The sequence below is a fragment of the Heloderma suspectum genome, chromosome 10 (assembly GCF_057233095.1).
Source record: "Heloderma suspectum isolate Gila_16-S chromosome 10, 16-S_ref, whole genome shotgun sequence".
In the NCBI taxonomy this organism is placed as follows: Eukaryota; Metazoa; Chordata; class Lepidosauria; order Squamata; family Helodermatidae; genus Heloderma; species Heloderma suspectum.
The window spans coordinates 43,270,033-43,294,557 of NC_139467.1; the positions used below are offsets into that span (position 1 = coordinate 43,270,033).

General features: G+C 48.5%; 2 protein-coding genes across 2 annotated transcripts in view; both read right to left on the reverse strand.

Moving 5' to 3' along the window:
* The window catches only part of DCDC2B (doublecortin domain containing 2B), a 23,282-nt gene extending 12,634 nt beyond the window's left edge, over positions 1-10,648 (reverse strand). Inside the window, exons 1-2 of the mRNA XM_084816078.1 lie at positions 10,093-10,648; positions 1,731-1,782 (exon numbers count right to left, since the gene is read on the reverse strand). Of these exons, the coding sequence (XP_084672204.1) occupies positions 1,731-1,782; positions 10,093-10,370 (330 nt within the window). The 5' untranslated portion in view covers positions 10,371-10,648. The remainder of the gene's footprint in view (positions 1-1,730; positions 1,783-10,092) is intronic.
* Positions 10,649-15,550: 4,902 nt separating this feature from the next.
* Positions 15,551-21,279, reverse strand: IQCC (IQ motif containing C). Its single transcript, XM_084816079.1, has 5 exons — positions 21,163-21,279; positions 19,945-20,088; positions 17,190-17,529; positions 16,824-16,942; positions 15,551-16,257 (listed from the first exon to the last, which is right to left on the reverse strand). Exons 1-5 carry the CDS (start codon positions 21,211-21,213, stop codon positions 16,219-16,221), a joined length of 693 nt encoding a protein of 230 aa, XP_084672205.1. The 5' UTR covers positions 21,214-21,279; the 3' UTR covers positions 15,551-16,218.
* Between the last annotated feature and the right edge of the window lie 3,246 nt (positions 21,280-24,525).

Consider the following 24,525-nt stretch of genomic DNA (forward strand, 5'->3'; position numbering starts at 1 on the left):
GCTTGTTGTGGGCCCAGGAGCGTAAGAGGCAAATCGTTGCTGGGGCTACTAAGCCTCTCTAAACACAGCAGGTCACAAAAGGTGGATGGGACCTAGCCAGGGAGCTCCACCAAGCTGACATGCAGGGGCCGTGGCAAGCCTTGGATCTGCCACTGCAGATCACCTCTCCCGGGGTTCACCTCTACCTCAGTCAACATCTTCAGCTGTGTTTCAAACTAAGCAGGCTCATAACAGGGGCAGAGTGTTCAGGGTGCTGCTGGTGCTGTTTAGGAGAAGGCAAACAATGGATATACATGGAGCACCAGCCTTCCCAACTCCAGATGTGTTGGACTACAACTCCCATCATTGGCCCCGCCAGCTGCAGATGATGGGAGCTGTAGTCCAACACATCTGGGCTAGGTCAGACTGTGTGCATAATGAACACTGTCTCCCACGTTAATCGTGCTGGGGATAAGGGCAGGTCCTCGGACTGAAACGGCTGAACGCCTCAGTGGGCTTCAGGCAGAGAGCAGAAGTGGGCAAGGCATGTAGCACACCAAGATGCCTGCACAGCAGAGAGCTGTGGGTGTCTCTCATAAGCGAGCCAAGCCTCACACTGCCCAGGAGGCAAATGTACACCGAGCTCCAGGGCCAGCTTGTTTTCAGGGGAAATTCCTTCCTGTAACCAACATCAGCCCTGTTGGAAGGCAGAGGTCCTTTGCACTGTGCAGTCTAAGTTGGGAATAAGTCCTGCTGGGGCCTAGGAGCGATCTGTCTCCTAGGCCCCAAGGGAAGCATTTTTACCACAAGCCTTCAGGAGGCTGAACTGCGTTCCTCAGGAGCACCATCCAGAGTGCAATGCCGCCGCCGCCACCTGCATTAGCACTCGGCCAGCTGGCCCCGGTGACCCTCCACACCCGCCAGGCCTTATACAATCCTAGTCTCAGAATTGCTTTTCATTCTGAACTTGTCCCACTGGGAAGAGCCCTTCCAGGTTAGGCTCCCACCAGCCTGCCAAGCCGTTCTTTGTGGAGTGGCTGATTCTGCTGAGATGCGGGTGCACAGGGAGGACTTGCCTTGCACGCCTGTCCCCCCCCGCAGAACCAATTCCGCTGAGAACCAGGGAGTGAGGGGATGTATGCGTGCCTGTATGCGCATACATGCGCATGGGTGAGTGTGGGTGGGTGGGTGAGTGTGGGTGGGTGGGTGAGTGGGTGAGTGGGTGAGTGTGAGTGGGTGAGTGTGGGTGGGTGAGTGTGGGTGGGTGGGCGCGGGCGTGGCCCCCAGCTGCCCACCCAATGCCACATGCAGCCCTCCGGGCCATACAAGCCGCCCACCCCTGCCTTAAACTTGGGGTGCTTCCCGATGAGGCTTTTATGGCGCCATCGCCCTGCCTTTCATGGGATTTTATGCAGGGTCTAGACAACGACCTCTTCCACTTGTACCCTCCTGTGTTTTCCCACTGCTTCCTCCATCTTTTTCCTTACTGCAGAAAATCCACTAAGGAGAAACAGATGGAATACCTACACAAGGCCTTCTCTGTGGAGTGTAGGAGCCCCCCGTCTGGAAGCACCTTTGGGGCTCCTCGCCCTACCAATCAAAAGACATTGTGCAGTTATTCTGCCTTTTCATATAACTTAGAAATATTAGATTGTTCTGTGAGACCCGTTTGAAACTGCTCACAGATTACAGCACCATCAGCCTGCTACACCTCCGAACGGCCACCCTTTCCCTTTCCCTTGGGGACTCACCTGCACTCCGACTTTTTTCCTGTTCAGCTGCTTCATTCCGGGGCTTAGATAGCTGCGGGAAGAACGTTGACAGGGTGAGCAAATTAGGTCAGGTAGTCTGTGCGGACGTTGGGCTCAAATCCCAGCCAGTGGGGTAGAAGTACATTTTTGAAGTGCGGGCGCTCAGCATGACAGTCCCCATACTCACGCCCCCCCCAAGGAGAGTCCAAACATTCAGTCAGCTGCATTGATTGTTATCCAGAAACAAGTTCTAGCAGTTTTGCAAGCAGGTCTTTTGTGAATTGAATGGTTCTTAACTGTCCATTCATGACTAAGCCACCCGAAAATACTTTGCATTACAATAGGAAACAACCTATTATTGCTGGGAAAATTCATTCCCCCCTCCCCTACTGTGAGGACTGCAGCTAAGCTCAGAGGGAACAAGGAATTCTGAGGGAGGTGGCAGATGACGCTGGTGTCCCTGCTACTAAAAGCAATGCCTGGCGGGTGGGGGGTGCAGCCCGGCCTCCACTACACCTCTGGGGCCAGTTCAGCCAGACTCACTAACAACACAGTGCTGAACATTAACAGCTGTCCTCAAGGCTGCTTGCTTGTCCTGGATAGAACATGTCTGAATAATGGAAGATAAGGCATGTCACTTCCACAACTGAAAAGATATATGTACAATTTGGTTTTAGCAATGCAAAATCCCCCACACACCCCAAACCCCATCACTATAACCATTCCAGCAAACATCAATGCGTGTGTTCATGTGCATTCCCCTCCCACCTCTTGAGAATCAGGAACAAAACTGGCACACCAGGGGCCCCAATTCAGCCGGTAACATAACTGCTGATCATGTGACCCTCCCCACCACCCGCCCCCTGATTTCAGCCATCCCCCCCCCCCCCAAGTTCAAAGCACCAGCACCGGCCTCTTCAACCTCCTGCTCTGCAAGGCAGACAGCAAGGGGGCCAGTGCTCTCGCCTTTCTACGCCGCTCAGGCCCACTCGCCCAGACAGAGGCCGGCCTTCCCCAGCCTGGTGTCCCCAGATGTGTTGGACTGCAACCGATGGGACTACCACCCAGCACATCTGGAGGGCACCGGGTTGGGGGAGGCTGATATCGGTGAAGGCCAGTGGCGTCAATGTCGGTGGGGCAGTGCATCCGCTCTGGGTTTCAGTCAGAACTATGAGCAACGACATCTCCCCAGGAGTTTTCCCTTCTAGGGCCTCAGCTGCTTGCTCACGTGCAGGAGCCAAGACAAGGAGATGGCAGTGATTCTCAGAGGGGTGTAAGGGAGGGACCTGCTAAAGCCTTCAGATGCTATTCAAAGGGGGGGGGTGAGTTAAAGAGCCCGCGGCATGATCCTTGCCGGGCAGAGTCTGTGGATCGAAAAGCAGTGCTGCTGCCCTTCAGCCCTGCTTGTTCATTTCAGAACCTGCCCCCTGTGAAAGATAAGGTGATGAACAGAGAGATATTCTTCTTGTTCTACATAGATCATTACTGACATGTCAGGAAAAGATCATATATGATGCAGCCTTAAGGCAAGACACAGACTCCTGCCTAATCCAAGAATTCCCAGTAAAAATGCTTCACATTTTTGTAGCGCTATCAAATGTTCAAATCACATTATCTTATTAAAACCATTACAACAACCCTGTATGGTAGTCTAGTATTATTTCCCCCATACTGCAGCTAAGGGGAAGGCAAGGGGGGTGGGAAGAGAGAGAGAGGCGTTGCCCAAAATTACCTTGTGAATTCATGGCATTAGTCAGATTCAAACTGGGGACTTCCTAAAAGAGTCTTTGTCTATCACACTACACCACACATCTACCACCACCTCTTGGAGAGGACAACACATTCCCATTGATAGGAAACTGGGCTAGATGATAGGTCCCTTTGGGTAGACGTTGACCCACAAACTTGCCATTCTTTAAGCAGAACTCTTTACCTACCACAAGGTATTCCTCCACTGAATAAGACCTGCCAAAAATGAGCCTCTTCCCGTCCTTCGCAGAGCTTTAAACGCCAGTTGCTCACACACACACACACACACACACAGCCCCAAGAGGGGGAACTGTCTTCTGGAAATGATGGCTGTGATGTGCTTCTGGGCTGACATCACTGGCCCGACATCACTGGCCCTGCTGCTGTCATAATCCATGCTTGCAACTGTATGCACAGATCCCCACCAGAGGAGAGCAGTCTCTGGGAACGGCATCCCAGAGCATTTCCTGTACAAGGCCTGCTGAGCACCACCCATGCAAGCCTTCAGGACTCCCCCAGGAGACGCGCTGCCCTAAGAATGCCCTCTGTGGCTCACAAGCCCTGTGGCTGGAGAAGAGAGCTTTCCAAGGGCATGTCCTGACAGCAAGCCTTGACAGGCATTTCAAGCCTCCTCCATGACACGATTTACTTGTTTGTTTCTAGAGTGCCCACCCACTTCATGGATCACTGCCCTGTTGTGGCGAAGGGGCTTGCGTAACTCAGTGAAGCCATAAGCTATGCCGTGCAGGGCCACCCAAGACGGACAGGTCATGGCGGAGAGTTCTGACAAAATGTGGTCCACTGGAGAAGGAAATGGCAACCCACTCCAGTATTCTTGCCAAGAAAACCCCATGGAACGTATCACAAGGCTAAAAGATATGACGCCGGAAGATGAGACCCTCAGGTCGGAAGGTATCCAATGTACTACTGGGGAAGAGCAGAGGGAATTTCCAAGTAGCGCCAGAAAGAGTGAAACAGCTGGGCCAAAGCCGAAAGGACACTCAGCTGTGGATGTGTCTGGTGGTGAAAAGAAAGTCTGATGCTGTAAAGAACAATATTGTTTAGGAACCTGGAATGTCAGATCAATGAATGAAGGTAAGCTGGAGGTGGTCAAACATGAGATGGCAAGATTGAACATCGACATCTGGGGAATCAGCGAACTAAAATGGACAAGCATGGGCGAATTTAATTCAGGTGACCATCATATCTACTACTGTGGGCAAGAATCCTGTAGAAGAAATGGAGTAGCACTCATAGTCAACAAAAGGGTGGGAAAAGCAGTACTGGGGTACAATCTCAAAAACAACGGAATGATCTCAGTACGAATCCAAGGCAAACCATTCAACATCACAGTAATTCAAGTCTATGCCCCAACCACTGAGGCCAAAGAAGCTGAGGTTGATCGGTTCTATGAAGACCTACAACACCTTCTAGAACTAAGACCAAAAAAAGATGTCGTCTTCATCACAGGGGATTGGAATGCTAAAGTCGGAAGTCAAGAAATAACTGGGATAACAGGCAAGCATGGCCTTGGGGTACAAAATGAAGCAGAACAAAGGCTAATAGAGTTTTGCCAGGAGAACACGCTGATCATAGCAAACACTCTTTTCCAACATCACAAGAGGCGACTCTACACATGGACATCACCAGATGGTCAATATCGAAATCAGATTGATTATGTCCTTTGCAGTCAAAGATGGAGAAGCTCTATAAAGTCAGTAAAAACAAGACCTGGAGCTGACTGTGGCTCAGATCATGAACTTCTTACTGCAAAAATTCGGCTTAAATTGAAGAACGTAGGGAAAACCACTACAGTGGTTACCAGAATATACAGTGGAGGTGAGGAATAGATTTAAGGGATTCAATTTAAGGGATTAGGCCTGATAGACAGAGTGCCTGAGGAACTATGGACGGAGGTCTGTAACATTGTTCAGGAGGCAGCAACTAAATCCATCCCGAAGAAAAAGAAATGCAAGAAAGCAAAGTGGTTGTCTGATGAGGCTTTACAAGTAGCTGAGGAAAGAAGGGAAGCGAAAAGCAAGGGAGAAAGGGGAAGATATATCCAACTGAATGCAGAGTTCCAGAGAACAGCAAGGAGAGACAAGAAGGCCTTCTTAAATGAACAATGCAAAGAAATCGAGGAAAACAATAGAATGGGAAAGACTAGAGATCTCTTCAAGAAAATCGGAGATCTCAAGGGAACGTTTTGTGCAAAGATGGGCATGATAAAGGACAAAGAAGGCAGGGACCTAACAGAAGCAGATGAGATTAAGAAGAAGTGGAAATAATACACAGACGAACCATACAGGAAAGATCTTAATGTCCCTGATAGCCATGATAGTGCGCTCACTGAACTTGAGCCGGACATCCTAGAGAGTGAAGTCAAATGGGCCTTAGGAGGCATTACTAACAACAAAGCTAGTGGAGATTACAGTATTCCAGCTGAGCTATTTAAGATCCTAAAAGATGATGCTGTTAAAGTGCTGCATTCAATATGCCAACAAATTTGGAACACTCAACAGTGGCCACAAGACTGGAAAAGGTCAGTTTACATTCCAATTCCAAAGAAGGGCAATGCCAAAGAGTGCTCAAACTACCGTACAGTTGCGCTCATTTCACATGCCAGCAAGGTTATGCTCAAAATCCTACAAGCTAGGCTTCAGCAGCATGTGAACCGAAAACTACTGGACGTACAAGCTGGGTTTCGAGGAGGCAGAGGAACTAGAGATCTAATCGCCAACATTCGCTGGATCTTGGAGAAAGCAAGAGAATTCCAGAAAAACGTCTATTTCTGCTTCATTGACTACGCTAAAACCTTTGATTGTGTGGATCACAACAAAGTGTGGCAAATTCTTCAAGAGATGGGAGTACCAGACCACCTTACCTGTCTCCTGAGAAACCTGTACGAGGGTCAAGAAGCAACAGTAAGAACCAGACATGGAACAACCGATTGGTTCAAAATTGGGAAAGGAGTACGACAAGGCTGTATATTGTCACCCTGCTTAATTTCTATGCAGAGTACATCATGAGAAACGCCGGGCTGGATAAATCACAGGTCGGAATTAAGATTGCCGGGAGAATTCTCAACAACCTCAGATACGCAGACGATACCACCCAAATGGCAGAAAGCGAAGAGGATCTAAAGAGCCTCCTGTTGAGGGTGGAAGTGGAAAGTGCAAAAGCTGGTTTGAAACTGCACATTAAATAAACGAAGATCATGGCATCTGGCCCCATCACTTCCTGGCATATAGAAGGGGAAGAAATGGAAGCAGTGACAGATTTTATTTTCTTGGGCTCCAAGATCACTGCAGATGGTGACTGTAGCCATGAAATTAAAAGACGCTTGCACCCGGAGATTCAACCTGACCGGTGGCAGCCTATCTTTGGGGTGGGGGGACCCATGTTAAGAAGGAGCGTGCCAGAAAGGCATCCCCCAGCCAGGCCCGTACCAAATTGACTGGCAAGCCATGGGATCATGTTTTGAAGAGTTTTATGAGGAAACTGACTGAAGCTAATCCCCCCGAACAGTTTTGAACTGGAAGGGTGCAGACACAGACACACACACACACACACACACACACACACACACACGCGGGAATTTTATGTTTGGTTTTGTTTGTAGTCAAGTATAGGAAATGGATAACCTTCCTGCCAACAGGCCAGGAGCACTGACGGGTAAGATTACGTGTTTTCACTGTGCAGTTATGAAACTGATTGCCCCAAATGACAGAAAGGGAATCAGCCCTTGTCTCAGAGCCAGCCTTCCTCCGGAGACACGGCCCCTCCTGCTGGGCCTGTCAACTCTGCTTCTGCTCCAGCTCCCCAGGGTCCAGCTGCTTAGGTGAGAGCCTGTCTGTTAGATCCTGAGACTCTTCCAGCCAGCCAGCCGGAGGAAATTCTCAACGGAGAGGTACAATGGAGGGACATGGGTCCAAATATCACTGTGGTCCACCAAGACTGTATTGCTCCAGCAATGCGAGTGCCAGGAGAAACCTGTCCTGTCAGGGCCTCTGAGAACGCATGCACAGAACTGCAAAAATCAGACTAGCTTAGCAGGACTAGGAAAAGCCTCGGGAGCAGCTATTCCCAAGGAACTAGCCACGCTCAATCCTCACGGGAAGCGATACGGTGCAGCAACGAGTCTAGCATCTTTCTTCGTGCAGCGGCGAGCCAGATGCATATCAGAAGCCCACAAGCCAGACAAGAGGGCAACCAGCCTCTCCTGCTGTGGTTGCCCAGCAACTGGTATACAGAGGCATGCTACCTCTGACCCATATAGCCATATATGACTAGTATCCATAAGGTCTTATACATACACACACACGTACACAGAGAGAGACAGACAGAGCAAGCACATAATCTATGGTAGAGCCCTGGGGTTCACTCTGGCACCCAACAGCAACCCCCAAAGGCGGCATCTCTGTCAACCAGGCTTGGCAGCAGGACATCTTGACAGGTGGGGACCCCCCTGCCATCTCAGACATTTCCTTCGGCAGAAGAAAAGGCCCATGAAATTCAGAACACTTAGAGAGTAGGCGATCAGGCATCTGGAGAGCAGCATGCTCCAGCTGTCGCAGCTGAGAGCTGAGCCACCTTCTCCAGCCAAAGGGAGATCCAAGCTGTGGGATTCCTTCACACCTCAAAACACAGACACCGGCCAGGCCATGAGCATGGGCCAAAATCCAGCAACCATATCTCCCCCAAAGTGTAAGTGGACCCTGCCACATTTGCTCTCCAGGGGTATCCTGGGTGTGCGTGTCAGAGGAAGACCCTCAATTTCAGCTGGGGGACGCACCCTCGTCCCGTGCCCAGTCCTGGCACGCTCCCTGCAATCCACAGCTGACAGACTCACAGTTGGCATAGCTGGCTTTCTCCAGTGAGCTTGGGGTTGCCTCTGCCTTTCCCCTGAGATGTGCTACAGCCAGGAATGCAAACAGCTGCCACATTAATGGGCCTTTTTAATGTTATTTTTGCACGCCTGGGGGTCTCCTATGATGGGGGAACGTAGGCAAAGCTCATGACCCAGCTCACAGGCGTGCAAGGCCCAGGCACAATTTTTCAGGCCCCGTACAAGCCTGTAATGTGACCCCTCACAACACACACACACAGACACACACCACCACAATCTCATGAGTCATGAAAGAAAAGTTTAGTTTTTAATTCTGATATTACATTTCTGAAATTATGCCATGGCCCACACTGGGTGGTGTTGTTTTTGTTTTTGTTTTTTTAACCATAGCCCAAAACACACACAAAATGGTGGCAGAAGGAGGTGGAGTTTGCCATAATCAGCAGGCAGTTGCTGATACCAGTGTGGTGTAGTGGCAAGAGTGCTGGACTAGGAGCTGGGAGATCCAGGTTCTAGTTCCCACTCAGCCAAGGAAGCTCACTGGGTGACTTTGGGCCAGTCACAGACTCTCAGCCCAACCTACCTCACAGGGTTGTTGTTGTGAGGATAAAATGGAGAGGAGGAGAATAATTTAAGCTGCCTTAGTCCTTGCAAGAGGAAAAAGGGTGGGATAGAAATGCAATAAATAAATACCACTTTATATAGCTATCTAATCACTTTTTGGAAATTGCTAAATACTTTGCCACAGCTATTTCCTTGTAGCAGGGAGTTCCATAGTTCAGCTTTCCTCAGATGAAGTACAGACATTCGCTACAGAGGTATCATTATTCAGTCTCCCCATTTCAGGCAGAATTTGCTGATCTAGAGGCTCCAAGTAGAGAAGACTTTTTATTTTATATTGTTTTCCTCCCCCTGCATGCCTCTTCAAGTATTCTTACTCAGATCTTGTCATTTCTTTCCCCTTCTCCTTTTACACTTCATTTGTAACCTATCCCCCCACACTGCCAGTTTCTTTCATCCCTCGTCCTGCTGCTTTTACATTCACTTTCTCCTATAACAGCCTCCCTCTCTTATGCCCTTCCTCTTTATTTCCAGACTTTCAATTTTTGTTATTAAAAATAGGATTAGCCTTGCTCTCTAAGGAGCTCCCGTTACCACCCCTGCCAACGCAGCGCACATAGCTCAGCCATGGCACAGAGCAGCCTGAAGCACTGAGACCCACCCGAAAGTGGGCTGAGACCCACTGGTGGGTCCTGGGCCACAGTCTGAGAAACACTGTCCTAGCCTAACTGCGCAAGCAGCACACTCGCTGTGCCAGAGAGGTAAAGTTGGCAATCTGGCAGCGCTGCACCAGAGTGTGCCTGCCAACAACATGAAGCAGAGTTGGGTCGGTCACTGAATGACCCAAGATAACGGCCTCTTTATTTTCTCAACTCTCATTTTGAAAAGGAGTTTTCCAAGAGGGCCCTCGATGGGCGGGCAACGCGCTTGTCAGAATGTCACTTGTTCTGCTCTAGCATTGCTTCTGATTTGGCTCCAGCAACAAGATCTGGACGACAAGCAGACAGGCACAGGGAAATGTGTTTCCTCAAATATCCCCAAGTGTGATCTACAATTTAGCCGTATTTTCTCCCCTCTTGGTAAAGGGGCTGAAACCAGGGCTGCCCCCCACTCCGGATCGCCAGGCCAGGTAAAGGCTGCCCTTCTCCCCCAGCCCTGCCCTTGCTTGGGCCCTGCAGGTGTAACTCTGGAACGTCTACTCACTTGAGCCTCTTGAACCGCTCAAAGCCCCCAGCCACGTATTGGCCCCTGTTTTGCAGCTCGCCCAAGTCGGTGACCCGATGGCCCTGCCGGGGGGTGTAGATGCTCCTGATGGCCACGGGGGCCTGGATCGTGCCCGTCACCTCGTTCAAAAAGGCCTCAAAGGTCAGGAACCGACGCTGGCTCACCACGAACTTCCTGCCGTGGAAGAAGGGGTCCCCATTGCGATACACGACCACGTTCTTGGCAGGAGGCGCCACTGCGACCGCCCCAGAGCTCATGGCTGTCTGTGGGCTGCTTGTCTTGGGAAGGCACTTGGGCAAAGGATGGAAGGGGGGCAAAGGATGGAAGGGGGGCAAAGGATGGAAGGGGGGGAAGCCCAGTCAGCCTCAGCCCCCGAACGGCAAGCCCTGCCCCACCTGAGTTTGCCCAGCTCTGTGCCGAGAGCAGTGCTGGCCGTTTCCATGGCTGCCTGCTCAGCAAGGGAGTGGAGTTTCCTTGGCTTGGCCTGGAGGCTGAGCCATTTCAACACACAGGGAGAGTCCCTTTCACTCGCCTCGCAGGAATCACCGCCCAGCTCCCACCCCAACCCTTCTTCGACAACACTCCCAACCCTGGTGCCTTCATCTGAGCCAGCCAAGGCTCGGCGTCGCCGCTGACTTCCCAGTGCCAGTTCTCACCCTGGAAACAGGGGGAAGCACTTCAGCATGTACAGAGTTTTCCCCTCCCTAACCTAGAATTATAAGCGAGGCATCCAGGCAACCTGGAGCCCCAGCACTTCTTTGCTGAGAAATTAGAGAAATTGCTTTGTTGAGAAATTTGCCACTAGTAGTCGTAACTTCATAAGTTAAATTCCAAGTACTACTTCACAGGTACGCAGCATGTTTTAATTATCAAAGGGATGTGAAACCCTCGTTGTGCTTGCCTTCCTAAAAACCTTGCAAAGTAGTTCAATATTGTTTCAATTTTACGATGGAGAAAAGAGGTTGAGAACAGGAAAATGCTTTGCCCGCCTGTTAAGGCAGCAGGACTTACAGCCAGGTTTCCCAGAACCAAGTGCAAACTCTACTGCCATTGGTGGGACCAAATACTATAACTGCAATCAGCGGTGTCTGAATTCCTGTGAGGCACGGCAGTGCGTCTCCAGGAGCGAAAGATGCTCACGTTCTATCAGTGGTAAGGAAACAGCACTATTGACACCTGGAGTCTCCACCCACGTGCCTCTTGAGGTTGCCTCTAGGCTCTCTGTCCCTCCTAGAGATGTAAAATTTCCAGAAAGTTTGAAGCCATGGGAAAAAATGTTTTTCCTGTTTTTTTTTCAGAAAAAAAGGGAACTTTGGGGGGAAACTAAAAAGAAGCAATACTTCAAGCGGTCCCTCAAACATTTGAATAATCTTAGAAGCCAGAAGCAGCAGGAAGAACGGGGGGCAGAGGAAGACAAGTCCATAAACACAGGACTCTGTAGAACACCAGTATCCGAGGCAGTATGCCTATGTACACCAGTTGCTGGGGAACATGGGCAGGAGGGTGCTGTTGTACTTGTGTCCTACTTGCGGATTCCCAGTTGACAGCTGGTTGGCCACTGTGTGAACAGAATGCTGGATGAGAGGGACCCTTGGTCTGATCTAGCAGGGCTCTTCAGACTTTCTCCCCTTTGAATTCGAAATGCATAGGGAGGTGAGAATGTGGGTGTGCATGGCTTTTCTCCCACAAGGAAGGCCATGGGATTGGGGAAAGATAGCATGCGTGAAGACGCCAGTTAAAGTTATCAAATCAAAGGAAATATGAGCAACTGGACTGGCAATGAGGAGGGGGTACTAGCATGGGGGCAGAAGTTGCAAATGAAAGAACTTTTATGGCAGCCTAGGAAGTCCAGAGATATCAGAGAGGCACCAGCTGGCTGTGATAAATGGTAAAGAACAACAACTGCCAGGAACTTGTTCCAGATAGATGATGCCGACTCTTTTTTCAAAGAGCAACTAGAAAGCCCCCGATTATCAGCTCCCTCCTCCTGAAAAGTATAAGAACCTTGGAGACCCCAAAGCAAATGGGAGATACAGCAGGACCTGACCAGATCAACATGCGCATGCTAGAACTCCGGATCCATCTTTACATTACACCGATGGGCTTGGCCAGCATTGGCAGCGTGTATGAACGAGTAGACGGCTGTCACAGATTGTTTCTCCTGCATTTTCTGAACAGGATTTGGGCAGCGCCCCCTCTCACCTGTTGTTTTTGTGAACTAAAGCTTTACTTCCTTTTTAAACTTGCACGTTATTTAATTCCGCTTCTATTAGAGCCCAGAAACCTCGGTCTGATCAGTGGAGCTTTTCTGGTTAGGTAAAGTGCGTATCACACAGGCAAGGCCCTGGTAATAAAACTATTACTCTGTCAGACCAAATTATAATGCCCCTAGATTTCTCCACTGGAAGCAAGCACACAGCTACAGATGAACAACCTCCCAGCTGGTATCTCAGTGTATTTGGCCTTGTATAGTGCTAAGTACTCCTGAAGCCAGGGGCTACTGGCGAGAGCAAGGAATACAGGATCGCTCACCTCTGTGAGGGCTGATCCAAGAGCACCAGCCAGCTGGCTGCTGGCTGGTGAAAGAGGGTCTGGTACCCTCATAATTGCTGACAAGCCCCTGCATCACAAAGCAGGCCCCCAAACTTTGCTGTAGCTGGATCTCTGGCTGACAGGCTCCAAGCAGGGTCAGGAGCCTAAGTGACACATAACCCTACTCCGACTTTCTCACAGCCACTCAGTCATTTATGGCAGGAAACAATCCAGGCAACCAAGCAGGGCAGCTTTATATAGGTTGGGGCTCTCTCTATTACATCCCAAATGACTTGTATATGAGCAGGCGAGCAGGCAGGCGGCAAGAGGCTAGAAATCTTACAGGCTAGCAACTTTTGTGGACTTCCATGCAAGGCTGACCAAATGTTTAGACACTAGTCTTCAACTGGTAGTCAGAGATCCACTACTGGGCCACAGTCTGACTTCATGTGGGTTGTAACAGCAGTGCTACCATCACTCAGATACATGGGGTGAAATTAAAAAGTTGGTTGAACAATGCATGCTTGGGCTAAGGCTGTGTCACAGGCTTGAAAAGGTTGACAGTTTCTGCGTTAAGGTACAGCAGCAGGTCGATTCACTTGGGTGACAGTGACGGTACCTAGAATAAGATCCCTTTGCGCCACATCTACCCAATGGTGTCCAGCACTGGAGATGAGGAGTCCTGAAGACTGGAAAGTGGCAAATGGAATGCCAGTTTTGGGATCTGTGTGTGTGTGTGTGTATAAAATACAGGAAATTACAGGCTGGTTTAGATTTTGTGTGATCTGGGTAAATTGGTGGACAATGTTATTAAAGATAAAAGCATCAAAGACATAGAAGGACAAATCTTGCTGAAGAAGAGTTAACAGGGCTTCTGCAAAGACAAGTCTTGTCTCACTAACTTTTTAAAGTTTGAACAAGCAGATGGACATCAGAAGAGCCCTGCTGGATCACACCAAGGGTCCATCTAGTCCAGCATTCTGTTCACACAGTGGTCAGCCAGCTGTTGACTGGGAACCCACAAGCACAACGTAAGCGCAACAACACCCTCCCATCCATGTTCCCCAGCATAGGCTCACTGCCTCTGGTACTGGAGGTAGCACATAGCCATCAGGACTAGTAGCCATGGATAGCTTTTTCTTCCAGGAATTTGTCCAACCCCCTTTTAAAGCCATTCAAAGGGGTGCCCATCACTACATCCCATGGTAGCTAACTCCATTAACTATGTGCTGTGTGAAGTCCTTCCTTTTATCTGACCTGAATCTCCCATGTATTTTAAAGACATTGCTTACTTTGACTTTCAAAAGGCTTTTGACAAAGTCCCTCACCAAAGAATCCTGAGCAAACTTAGCTGTCATGAATTAAGAGAAGCCCTCCTATGGATTGGTAACTGCTTGAACAGAAAAAGTAGGAATACATGGACAGTTCTCACAGTGGCCAGATATAAACAGTGGAGTCCCACAAAAACTGTACTGGGATCAGTGCTTTTTACCTTGTTCATAAATGACCTAGAGTTAGGGGTGAGAAGTGAGGTGGCCAGGTTTGCTGATGATACCAAATAATTTAGGGCAATTAAAACAAAGAGAGACAGCAAACAGTACCAAAAGGATCCCTCCAAACTGGGGAAAACAGGCATTAAACAGCAAATGGAGTTCAATGTAAGCATGTGTAAAGTGATGCATGCTGGGGCAAAAAAATCCCAACTTCACATATATAATGATGCAGTCTGAGCTGGCAGTGACTGACCAGGAAAGAGATTTTGGGGTTGTGGCAGATAACGCAGTGAAAACACTGCCTCAGTGTGGCAGCTGTAAAAGAAGCAAATTTCATGGTGGGGACCAGGAACAGAAAATAAAGCTACCAGTCCCATAATACCTTTCTATCAAGGGTGGACAATTTGTGGCCCTTCAGATGTTTGAGCCTACACTCCCATGATCCCTCACCATTGGCAATGCTGGCTAGGGCTGATGGAGTTGTAGGTCAAAACATCTGGAGGCCCACAAGTCGCCCACCCCTGCTTTATACAAACCTATGGCATTACACTTGGAATATTATGTATAGGTCTGCTCGCTGGCCCTCAAAAAAGATACTCTAGAGCTGGAAATAGTGCAGAAGAGGTCAGCCAAAATGATCAATTTCTCCATGATGAAAGATTAAGGCTTCGGAAGCTTATCATCTTAGAAAAAAGGCAGGTGGCTAGACTTTAAAGAGATGTATGAAGTTATGCATGGTGTGGAGAAAGTGGACAGGGAGACATTTTTCTCCTTGAGTCATAAAGCCACCTTGAGTGCCATTTTTCTTGGTAAAAAGCTGGAGTACAAATAAAATAAATGCTACAACCCAAGATCATCCAATGAAGCTGAATGGTGGGTGATTCAGGACAGATAAAAGAAAGGACGTCTTCACTATGGAATCCACTACCACAAGATGTAGCGATGGTCATCAATGTATGCTGACCAAGCTCCAGTCCTCTGGGAAGGAAGACAATGCTGACATGTACCTTGGCTTTCCCTTTATACATGGTATATTTCCTTTTGTCCCATAATGGGGGGAGGGGGGCTCAAAAAAGGGAAAAAGTGGTCCCTGCCCCTGGGGTTTTTAACATTTTAGAAATTGTTCATCACTGCTCCCATCAGGGGAGTCAGCCCTATACTTCCGAAAGACCAGCTCCATTTGGCACTTCCTCTCCCTGAACTGTTTGTCCTCAAGTTGAACATTAAAAGAATTACTTCATAACTTAAGAAATGCCAGAGTTTGCTTTTTCTCTTTTTCCCTCCTTATCCCCTTTGCCTTTTAGATTGTAAACGTGAGTGCGGGGACTGTCCTCCTTATTACTCATCTTGTTCATACCACTCTAGAAGCTTCAGTTTTCAACTGAAGAGTGAGGTAAAGAAAAACAAACAAATAGAGTAGCACACTTATTTAGGACATTTCTACCTTTGCTTTTCAGCCAAAAAAAATGGTTCTCGGTAAGGCTTACAGAAAAAAATCTATTAAAATAAAAAAATTAAGACAATTAAAGATAATGAGAATTGGGCTTGCTAAGTATCCAATGGAATTTTGCCAGTCTAACTATTAAAAGTTTCCTTAGAAAGGGGGTCTTCATGGTCGATAGCCATGCTGGCTGGGAATTATGGGAGCTGCAGCCCAACACACACAGAGGGTAGCAGTTGGGGAGGCTGTGATATCAGCTAGTTCTGCAACGGCTGGTAAAACCACGCATGCAAAGTCCTCAAGCTCGGATTTTCCACCATCAACAACTGCACAAGCGGAGTCTACAGAAACGGAGCCTGAAACTTCCACAATGAACACTGTTCTTCTTGGCTGCCATTTCAAAAGCATGCCTGCAACAGGCAAATCTTGGACTTGCAGTCTGAAGAGAATCTCCAGTCTTCTCTGCTGCTTTCACAAGCCTCAAAGCTGAGCTCCGTCAGGATCCATGCAGAGTGGCTAACCCGAGGGAGCCAGGCCTTGCCTGAAGCCCTAACGCTTTCTTTCCACTACTGGCTGGCAAGAATGTGCGCTTCCAATTTTGTGTGCACAGGACCATGGGCTGTACCCCCAGACTAGCAGTCACTGTGAGCTCCCCAACCTCTGTTTCAGGATCAAGTACTGCAAGAGAAGAAGGAAAGAAGAGGGAAGAAAAATAAGGAATCAGATACAGATGAAATCCAGTCAATACATCTGTTAGAATTATTTTTTACAACGCCCAATGCAGTGTTAGTTCTAAAATAAATTTTAGAATTGTAATACGCAATAGCATACCATTTAATCCACTAGATTCCAATGGAGACAAGCATTCTGCTTTAGTAGTTTTAAGCATTTGTTCAATGTAACAGCTAGTAGCTGAACACACACACACACACACACACACACACACACTGATTTTAAGAGACAGAAACAGAGCGATCACCCCAAACCCACTGGCTCTTTGCCCAGTAGCAGAAGGATGCTGAAATACATCCCTTGCTCAGAGTAGGTATCACCTCACAAAAAGAGCAAACAAGTGCAGAGGTTGCAGTTGGGCTTTTGGATAATTATGGGTTGTGAACTGCCCAGAGAGCTTCAGCTATTGGGTAGTACAGAAATGTAATCAATAAATAAACAAATCCCACCTCGCCCCCATGAACCTCCCCCTGTACAGAAATCATCATATGGCTCCGATAGGCTATTCTTACATTCTTACGGCTGACAATCGCTTGTTGCAGCCATAGCAGCTCCATGGCCAGGTGCTGTCGGTAGTGCTGGAGGTCGGGCATAGCTTGGGGCATCTCTTGTACTTTTCGGAAAGGAAGTTCTGTACAAAAAGAGATCAAAGTCAAGAAGTCATCCCTTGTAAGCCTTGCTTCTCCCTTTCCTTCCTATTTCCTCCCCCACCCCAAATTTAGTTTGTAAGGTTCTCGGGATAGAAGCTTTGCTTATGCTAATTCTGTAAATCATAGATTTATTTCTAAGGACTCTCAGAAAAATAATGGTTGCATAGCAAACAAAAGGCCAACATTTCATAATGGAAGGGGGTTTGGAGTCCCATCCACCCGGCTCACCCTGGCTCAGCCTAGGAGACTCCACTTCCAGGATTGTGCTACTCCATTCAGAGGACACATTGCTGGGGTCCTTGCTTTCCCCCTTCTGTCCTGGCAGGCTGCAGGCCTCCCCAGAGGGCTTGTCCACAAGATGCTCTAGGTTCTGCCTCACGTCACCAGCTTCCGCTTCTGCCACCAGCTCAGCTGGAAGCGGGCTTGGAAGCTGCATCTCACAATGACACTCTTCTTCACAGAGTAACTCCTCTTGACAAAGTTCTTCTACTTTTTCTTGTGACATAGACTTGTTGGAGCCTGCCTCTTGGCCCCTTAATTCCTTAATTTTGAATGGTTTTCGGACCGACTGTAAGATACACAGGGAGAGGAGCATTATGGGCAGCAAGGGGTCAAACATTACTATGCACCAATGCAAGATCATTTCTGTCCAGGGGGTGCAATATTGCATTTGGAAGTACAGCCAAATGTCCTGTGGCACCTTAACGAAAATGAAACATATTGTGACGCAAGCTTTCATGGGCATGAGCCATTCAGCACTGCATCCAACAACGCCCATGAATGCCTAAGCCACCATATATTTGTTTGTCATTTATTTTATTGTACTTTTAAACTGCCCAATAATCCAAGTTCTCTGGGCAGTGTAGAATACACTGAAAACACAAAATGCAAACAATAAAACAATGAATAAAAATAGAAATAATAAAACCAAGATGAAAACAGCAGCAAGGAATAAAAACACTATAGCACAAAAAACAAAGTTAGAATAAGCAGCAAAAAAAAAAAAAGAGTGCGAAGATCTAAAAGCAGTTCTCAAAATGCCTGGGAGAATAAAAAGGTCTTCACCTGGCACCATAATGACCATAATGTAGGCACCAGGTGAGTGTCTCTGGGGAGGGCATTTCACAGATGGGGTGCCGCCACTGAAAAGGCCCTCCCCCTTGTAGCCACCTGCTTTGCCTCATTTGGCAGGAATCCTGGAGGAGGGCCTCCGACGATGATCTTAGCGTCCAGGTAAGCTGATGCCATGAAAGTCTATGGCACCAAACCCAGCTGTTTTTACTATAACAGGGTACTCTGAAATTCAACTCCAAGTAGCGGAAACTTGACAAATCTTGCAACCAGAGACAGTCCATCAACATTTAATCTACTAATGCCCAAATGGAGTCCAGAGAAAAATTAATGAAATCAGTAATTAAAACAGAGATAGGGAGCTGTTTGGCCCACGGGGTTTGGAATGCTCTCCTGCTCACTCCTCAGCAGTTGAATGAGATTAGGGGGCAGTCCTTCCGCTGAAGCCCCACCCCGATAGGATAATATAGTTTCTCTGTGCAAAGAAGAGCACAGATGTGCATCTCTGTGCACAGAGAAAATGCCTAGTGGGGTTTCCCCAGCGTGCTACTTTTCCTCCCAATTGGGAGGGTGAGCGGGACACAGGGAAATCCCCACTGTTAGTGGGAATTTCTTTCCCTGCTAGCTTCCAGGGGGCGTTGTTTGGGGGAGGTGGCCACAGCCTAGATGGGGAACCTTGGTGGTCTGGATTAGGCTCATGGGCCAGAGAGCTTTCCCATCCCTGAATTAAAGGATGCCATGAATCCAAACTAGCCATCAATGGAAAAGGCTGCCTGCTTCCCCCCCACAACCCCACATTCACTGCTCTGGCCTTACCTACTTCCCAACCTGCCTCCACTGCAGGGAGAGAATTCTGCTCCCTCTTTGCATCAGGTGTAACTGGACCATTCAGCCATCCCAGAGACAGCCATTCTCAAAAGCAGCTGCATACCACCCCCTCCTATGCAGGAGGCGAGCAGAAACACGTGTGGAAGGAGACAGTGGCTCATGTGAGTGCATGAAATTGTTACCCTCTCACAATCTAAAAGCACATCTTTGCTTCACGTTCTAGTTCAGAATAAGTATGTGCTTCAGCTGGCAGAAGTTTAGGAAACACAGATTTTAATCTACTGACCAAGACGGGGTGGGGTGGGGGGATGGGGGACGGACAAGGGACGGGCCTAGGTGCCATCCTTCATCTGCCCAGCTCTCCATTAACCCAAAGTACCCTACCAGCCATCACTGCATCCCATGGAAGTGTTATCTAAAGGGCAGCTGGGCTGAAAAGTTAATCCATTTAGTTAGTTCTACCCAGCTGAAACCCAAGGTCATTGTGTGCCTTTTCATTCTTACATTTAGTAAAAAAAAAAAAAAGGAAAGGAACGGAAAAAAAGCAGCAATAGCACAGCCTTGTAAATAAGCCAGCAAAAGTTAACAGCCTGCTAACAGGCTGGTAGCCTGGGGTTCCATGCTCCCATTTCTCCATCGCCAGCATGGAAATGCAGGCCACTAGGCTCTTAGTAACCTAGTTTTTTTAAAAAAGGGCTTCTGCCAAGCAGACTGGCAGAGAAGGGAGGAAGCAATTCGAATCCATTGTGTTGCTGTGCTGGTCACAGAGGAAAGGGCTTTTCTTCCTCTACTTCTAGCATGGAAACACCACCCTGCTGCATTTCTGTTCTGGCCATTGGTGGGGGGGGGGGAACCCCCTTCTCCACAGCTAGCATGGGAAGCAAGTGGAAGAACAATCTGCCCCTCCTTCACCAACCTGCATAGAATTCCTTGTCATCTACACTACCAGACTATTAGAACGCTGTAATGGTAGTGGCGTTATTCCTTTTATGGAAGCTAGTTCTTTTCTTTTCTGGTGCAACTGAAAGCCCAAGAATGCACATGCACTGCCAGTTTTCAGCAAGAGCAGTATGAACCATCATACCTTTGGGAGAAAAACAGGCCTCGGCAGAGAACATCTGCTCCACTGCAGACAGTCCAGATTCCCTTCCATCTCCTTTACAATGCTCTCATACTCCCCCTTTAAGCTCTGAAACCGCTTCCTGGTGAGGTAACCCCTGACAGAAGCCTAGAAAGAAAAATATCAATAAAAATAATATAATAATCACAGATTAGAAAGGAATAAAGGGCCAGTAGCTCACTTCTTGCCACAAGGCCAAGTCACACAGGCTAGCCTACTAGGGTTGCTGCTTTCTTCTTCCAAGACTGCTTTTGTGCCTTTAACAACAGCCTGACAAGCAGAAATGTAGATGATTTATCTCTCACCATGTTTGCCAGACTGTTGTTTAAGGCAGCATAGCAAGGCCAATGAGCAAGTCGGCAAGCCTAATATTCTCTACTCCTGCCACCAATCCCATGGAGGACCATGCTCTCCCAGAGATGCTGGAGGGAAGAAAGGAAAAGGAGGAAAGCCACAGGATTATGTCTCTGTCCTTCCCTGCTGTTAGAACATCTAACAGCAGCCACAATTTCTATTGAAAATAAATAAAGCAAAATGCTTCAAGCAAAGTAGCTTAGATCCCAAGTTGCTCCTCTGTTCACATAATGGGCAGCAGCGGCCCAGGGAATTTCCACCAACTCTCCCCTCCATCTATACCTCCCATGCCACGCCCCAGGCTCCCATCACCCAGGACATTATCAGTGCACACAGGGGGACTGCAGAGAGAAAGGGGAGGCAGGAAGGCCCTAGTCCATTCTGGGAAAGTAAGTTAGGATCAAAGCTATGGCCTTCAAATTTGCAGGACGGAGGGCTGACTGCGGGCTCTCTCGTTCCTACCTACGACTGCCAGGTCTCCTCAGACACAGACCTTGAGCAGAGGTCTTGAGGGGCAGAGCCTGACGCAGCGGGACGGAGGGCATCCCCGGCAGTGCTGCAGTACCTCTGGATTAGAGCCGAATGAACACGAAAGCTTCAGCTGTTCACCCACATCTAGGCAAACAGAAAATACTCTATCCCACCTTGAGTCTGGCCCAATTAATTTACTCCTTTCCAGGGTCGCCAGAAGGGAAAAGCTAAAATATTGGCATTTAAGGTCAAGCCATGAGGACTAGTAACCCTGCTTCTATACACACACACTTTAACTTGATGGGCACGCCTTCCCGGGCCGGCCCACTTGCACCACCCGCAATTCTCGTTCCCCACCTGCAGCGCCATCACGCTCCTCAGCCGCCGCCGCTCCCCTCGCTCCGCCATCGTCCTCACGCTCGTCCCCGAGCAACCGGAGCCGCGTTCGCTGTCGGCGCAACCGCGCCCTCCGATGACGTCACCGAAGCGCGCCGCGCACGTCCCCGCGCCCGCAGCCGGCCTCCTTTTCTACTTCCTGCAATTCCCAAGCGTGGGCGCCAGGCGGCGATCTCACCCGCCCTCTGCGTTCCCCAGCCGGGGTTGGTGGGCGCGGGCCACGTGGCTGTCGTTGCTTTTAGTGGCTTGTGTGTTCATCCATTTAAATGCAATTGCACCGGTCACTAGTTGCTTTCCGGGCCAAATTCAAGGTGCTGGGTTTGACCTTTAAAGCCCTATGTGGTTCCGGCCCAGCCTGTCTCAGGGAGCGCCTCCTCGGATGGCCTGCTCTCTGTCCCATTGGCCAGGACAGCTAGGCTGGTGAGGCAAGGGAGAGGGCCTTCTCTGTGGTGGCACCACTCTGTGGAACTCCCTCCCTAGGGAACTGCACCATGCCTCCTCTTTAATGAGCTTCTGCCGCACCCTGAAAATGTGGTTGTGCAGGCAGGCATTTGGGGCCGGTTAGGGTATTTTTAGAGAGACAATGTTTTAATGTAGAATTTTATTGTTTTAAAACTGTTGTATTGCAGTACATCACCCAGAGTGGCTGGGTGACCAGCCAGATGGGCAATTAAGCAATTCAATAAATAAATAAATGAATAAATAAATAAATAAACATTATCAACAGGGCTGTGTTGAGCACTAGCAGAAGGAAGGGATTCAAAGTAACTGCCTCTACATAATATTGTTTATTACATTTTGAAGGAAGAGTGGGATAAAAAAAGCACCTCCCTTTTTATTTTCACAACAGCCCTATGAGGTTGACCTGTCACCACCCAGGAGCTCTCTCGCGCTCTTGGCCAAAGCCCAGCGCCATCCACCTATCCCAGTCGTATGCGCAGCTCCACTCTCCCCACCCCGGAACACCCCCAGTCCCACCCCTTTTCAGTTGCTCCGCCCTCCTTTTCTGAGCGTGGCGGCCGGGGCTTCTTTGAGGTAGGGGGGCAGGCGGTTTTCCAAGAACTGAGCTCAGAGCGTGGGCTCCAAGGTCAATTCCCGGAAAGGATCATATCCTATGGCCCTCTAGACAGTGTCCAGCGGCCATAGGATTGCTCTCTCCAGTACTAAAGTATTTTTTAAACAAAACATTGTACGTGTTCTTGAAGATGCCTTAGAATTATGCAGAAATTTTAATTTCCCACTGCCTGGCATGAGTTTCACCATTAGTAGTTTAATAAGAAAGCTAAGCAGTTTCTTTAAACATATAGAACCCACACCACACGCACCAAGAGAAATCTCGCTGGTTCGTGGTTTTATGAAGCCAGCATGGTTGTAATGCTATTCCCAAAAGCTTCTCAACTTTATTTAGTGGATTTCTATCCTGCTTGTCAACTGAAGTCATCAAAGAGTTGCACATGTACAATATATTTTAACTAATACAATGGATACTACAAGCCATACATTTTTCTCTTGGATCGTGGGTGCTTCCAGATGAGGTTTTAGAGCACCATCACCTTGACACCATGGTCTTCCTCTTGTGACCCTCCCATGTTTTCCCACCATTTCTTATGTCTGTTTTCTTACCATGGAAAATCCGCAAAGTAAAGAAAGACGGAACAGCCACACAAGGCCTTCTCCTTGGAGTGCTAGGAGTCTTCCGTTTGGAAGGGCCCTCTCTCTCCTGGGTCCTTCTGTCAGGTACAAGCCAGCAGAAAGTTGCTCTGCACAAGCCATGTTGAAACAGAGTGAACGTAGCAGTTAAGGAGGAATTGGATCAGCCCCTTCAGATTAAAATGTAATGGTCTGAGCTGGGGCCCAGATCCCTGCCATTCTAATAGGTCAGCCACTTATGAATTCCCAAAAAGAGGAGATGCATCACCAAAAAAGAGGACACAAATTTGCATATGCTAATATTGATTGATACCCCACCTTTCTACCCAAAAAATGACACTCAAGGCAGCTTACAAAAATAATTTAAAATGAAACACATTAAAATACAATAAAAACATAACAATTACATAATAAAAACAGCAGCCAAACCACAGACCCACTTACAGGCCAAAGGCCTTGAAGAAAGTGGCCTTTGCTTGCTGTCAGAAGGATAGCAGAGAGGGAGCGAACCTAACCCCCCTTGGCAGGGAGTTCCACAGTCTGGGAGCGGCCACCAAAAAGGCCCTCTCTTGTGTTGCCACCAAACTATAATAGGAATAGATACAAATTTAGCCTTAGAAATAGGGCACATCTCACCAGAGTGCAAAAGACTGGGACCAGGTGACCTGTGTGTCTGCCTGTTGAGCCTGCTGTTCAAGTGCTAACTGGTGATGGACAACTGTTCTTACGATTATCTTTAAACCAGAATTGGACGGGGCAGCCCTTCAAATAGGGAACACCTGCAAACAGAGTCTGGTCCTCTGGCAGCCATCAAATAGAGGACTATCCCTTGCAAAAGAGGACATGTGGCCACCCTACATCAGGTTGTGTATATCTTTACAGCCATCTTTCCCCACACAATATAGGGCTTCTCCACAGGGAGCTTTTATCCTACTATTGAGATGGGTTACTCAGGGAAGCTTGCACGCCCTTTCAATGACATCATCAACCTCCAGCATGTCTCCCGCACTAAATGACCTTTATTCCATTTGTAAAAAGATTGGAGATAATGAGCTATCAAATTACCACGCATGAGTTCCCTCTAGACCACAGTGCCATCTAGCTGCCGTTTAATGACACATATGGAAGACTCAGATAAGTGGGGGAAAGCAGGTATAAAGGGAGTCCATTGTGATCCTGCATTTGAAACGGAAGCAGAAAGCCCTGTTCTAAATGCGGGATTTTAGGCTGGTGTAGAGATGCTCATAGAAGCAGCCTTCAGCACAAGTCTCTTCTGTGTCCAAGCTCCTGTTTTGAGCTTTCCCACTACAAAGAAGTTGAGAGAATTATTTGGTGGCCTCTGTAATTCCTTTAGAGCAGCCTTCTCCAACCCCTCCTGCTGGGGGTTATGGGAGTTGTAGTCCAACCCATCTGGAGGGCACCAGCTTGGAGAAGCCTGCTCTAAAGGAAGGGCTGTAGTTGTGTGGTAAAGCACCTGCTTTGCAGGCCAAAGGGCTCCAGTTCGATCCCTGTATCTCCAAGTAGGGCTGGGAAAGACTCTGGGGAGCTGCTGCCAATCAGTGTAGATGACACTGAGCTAGATGGACTAGGGATCTGACTCCGTTTAAGGCAGCTTCTGATGTTCAGAGGATGTTTCCAGACGGAGGGCTTCCACTGCAAACCCTCCAAGGGATT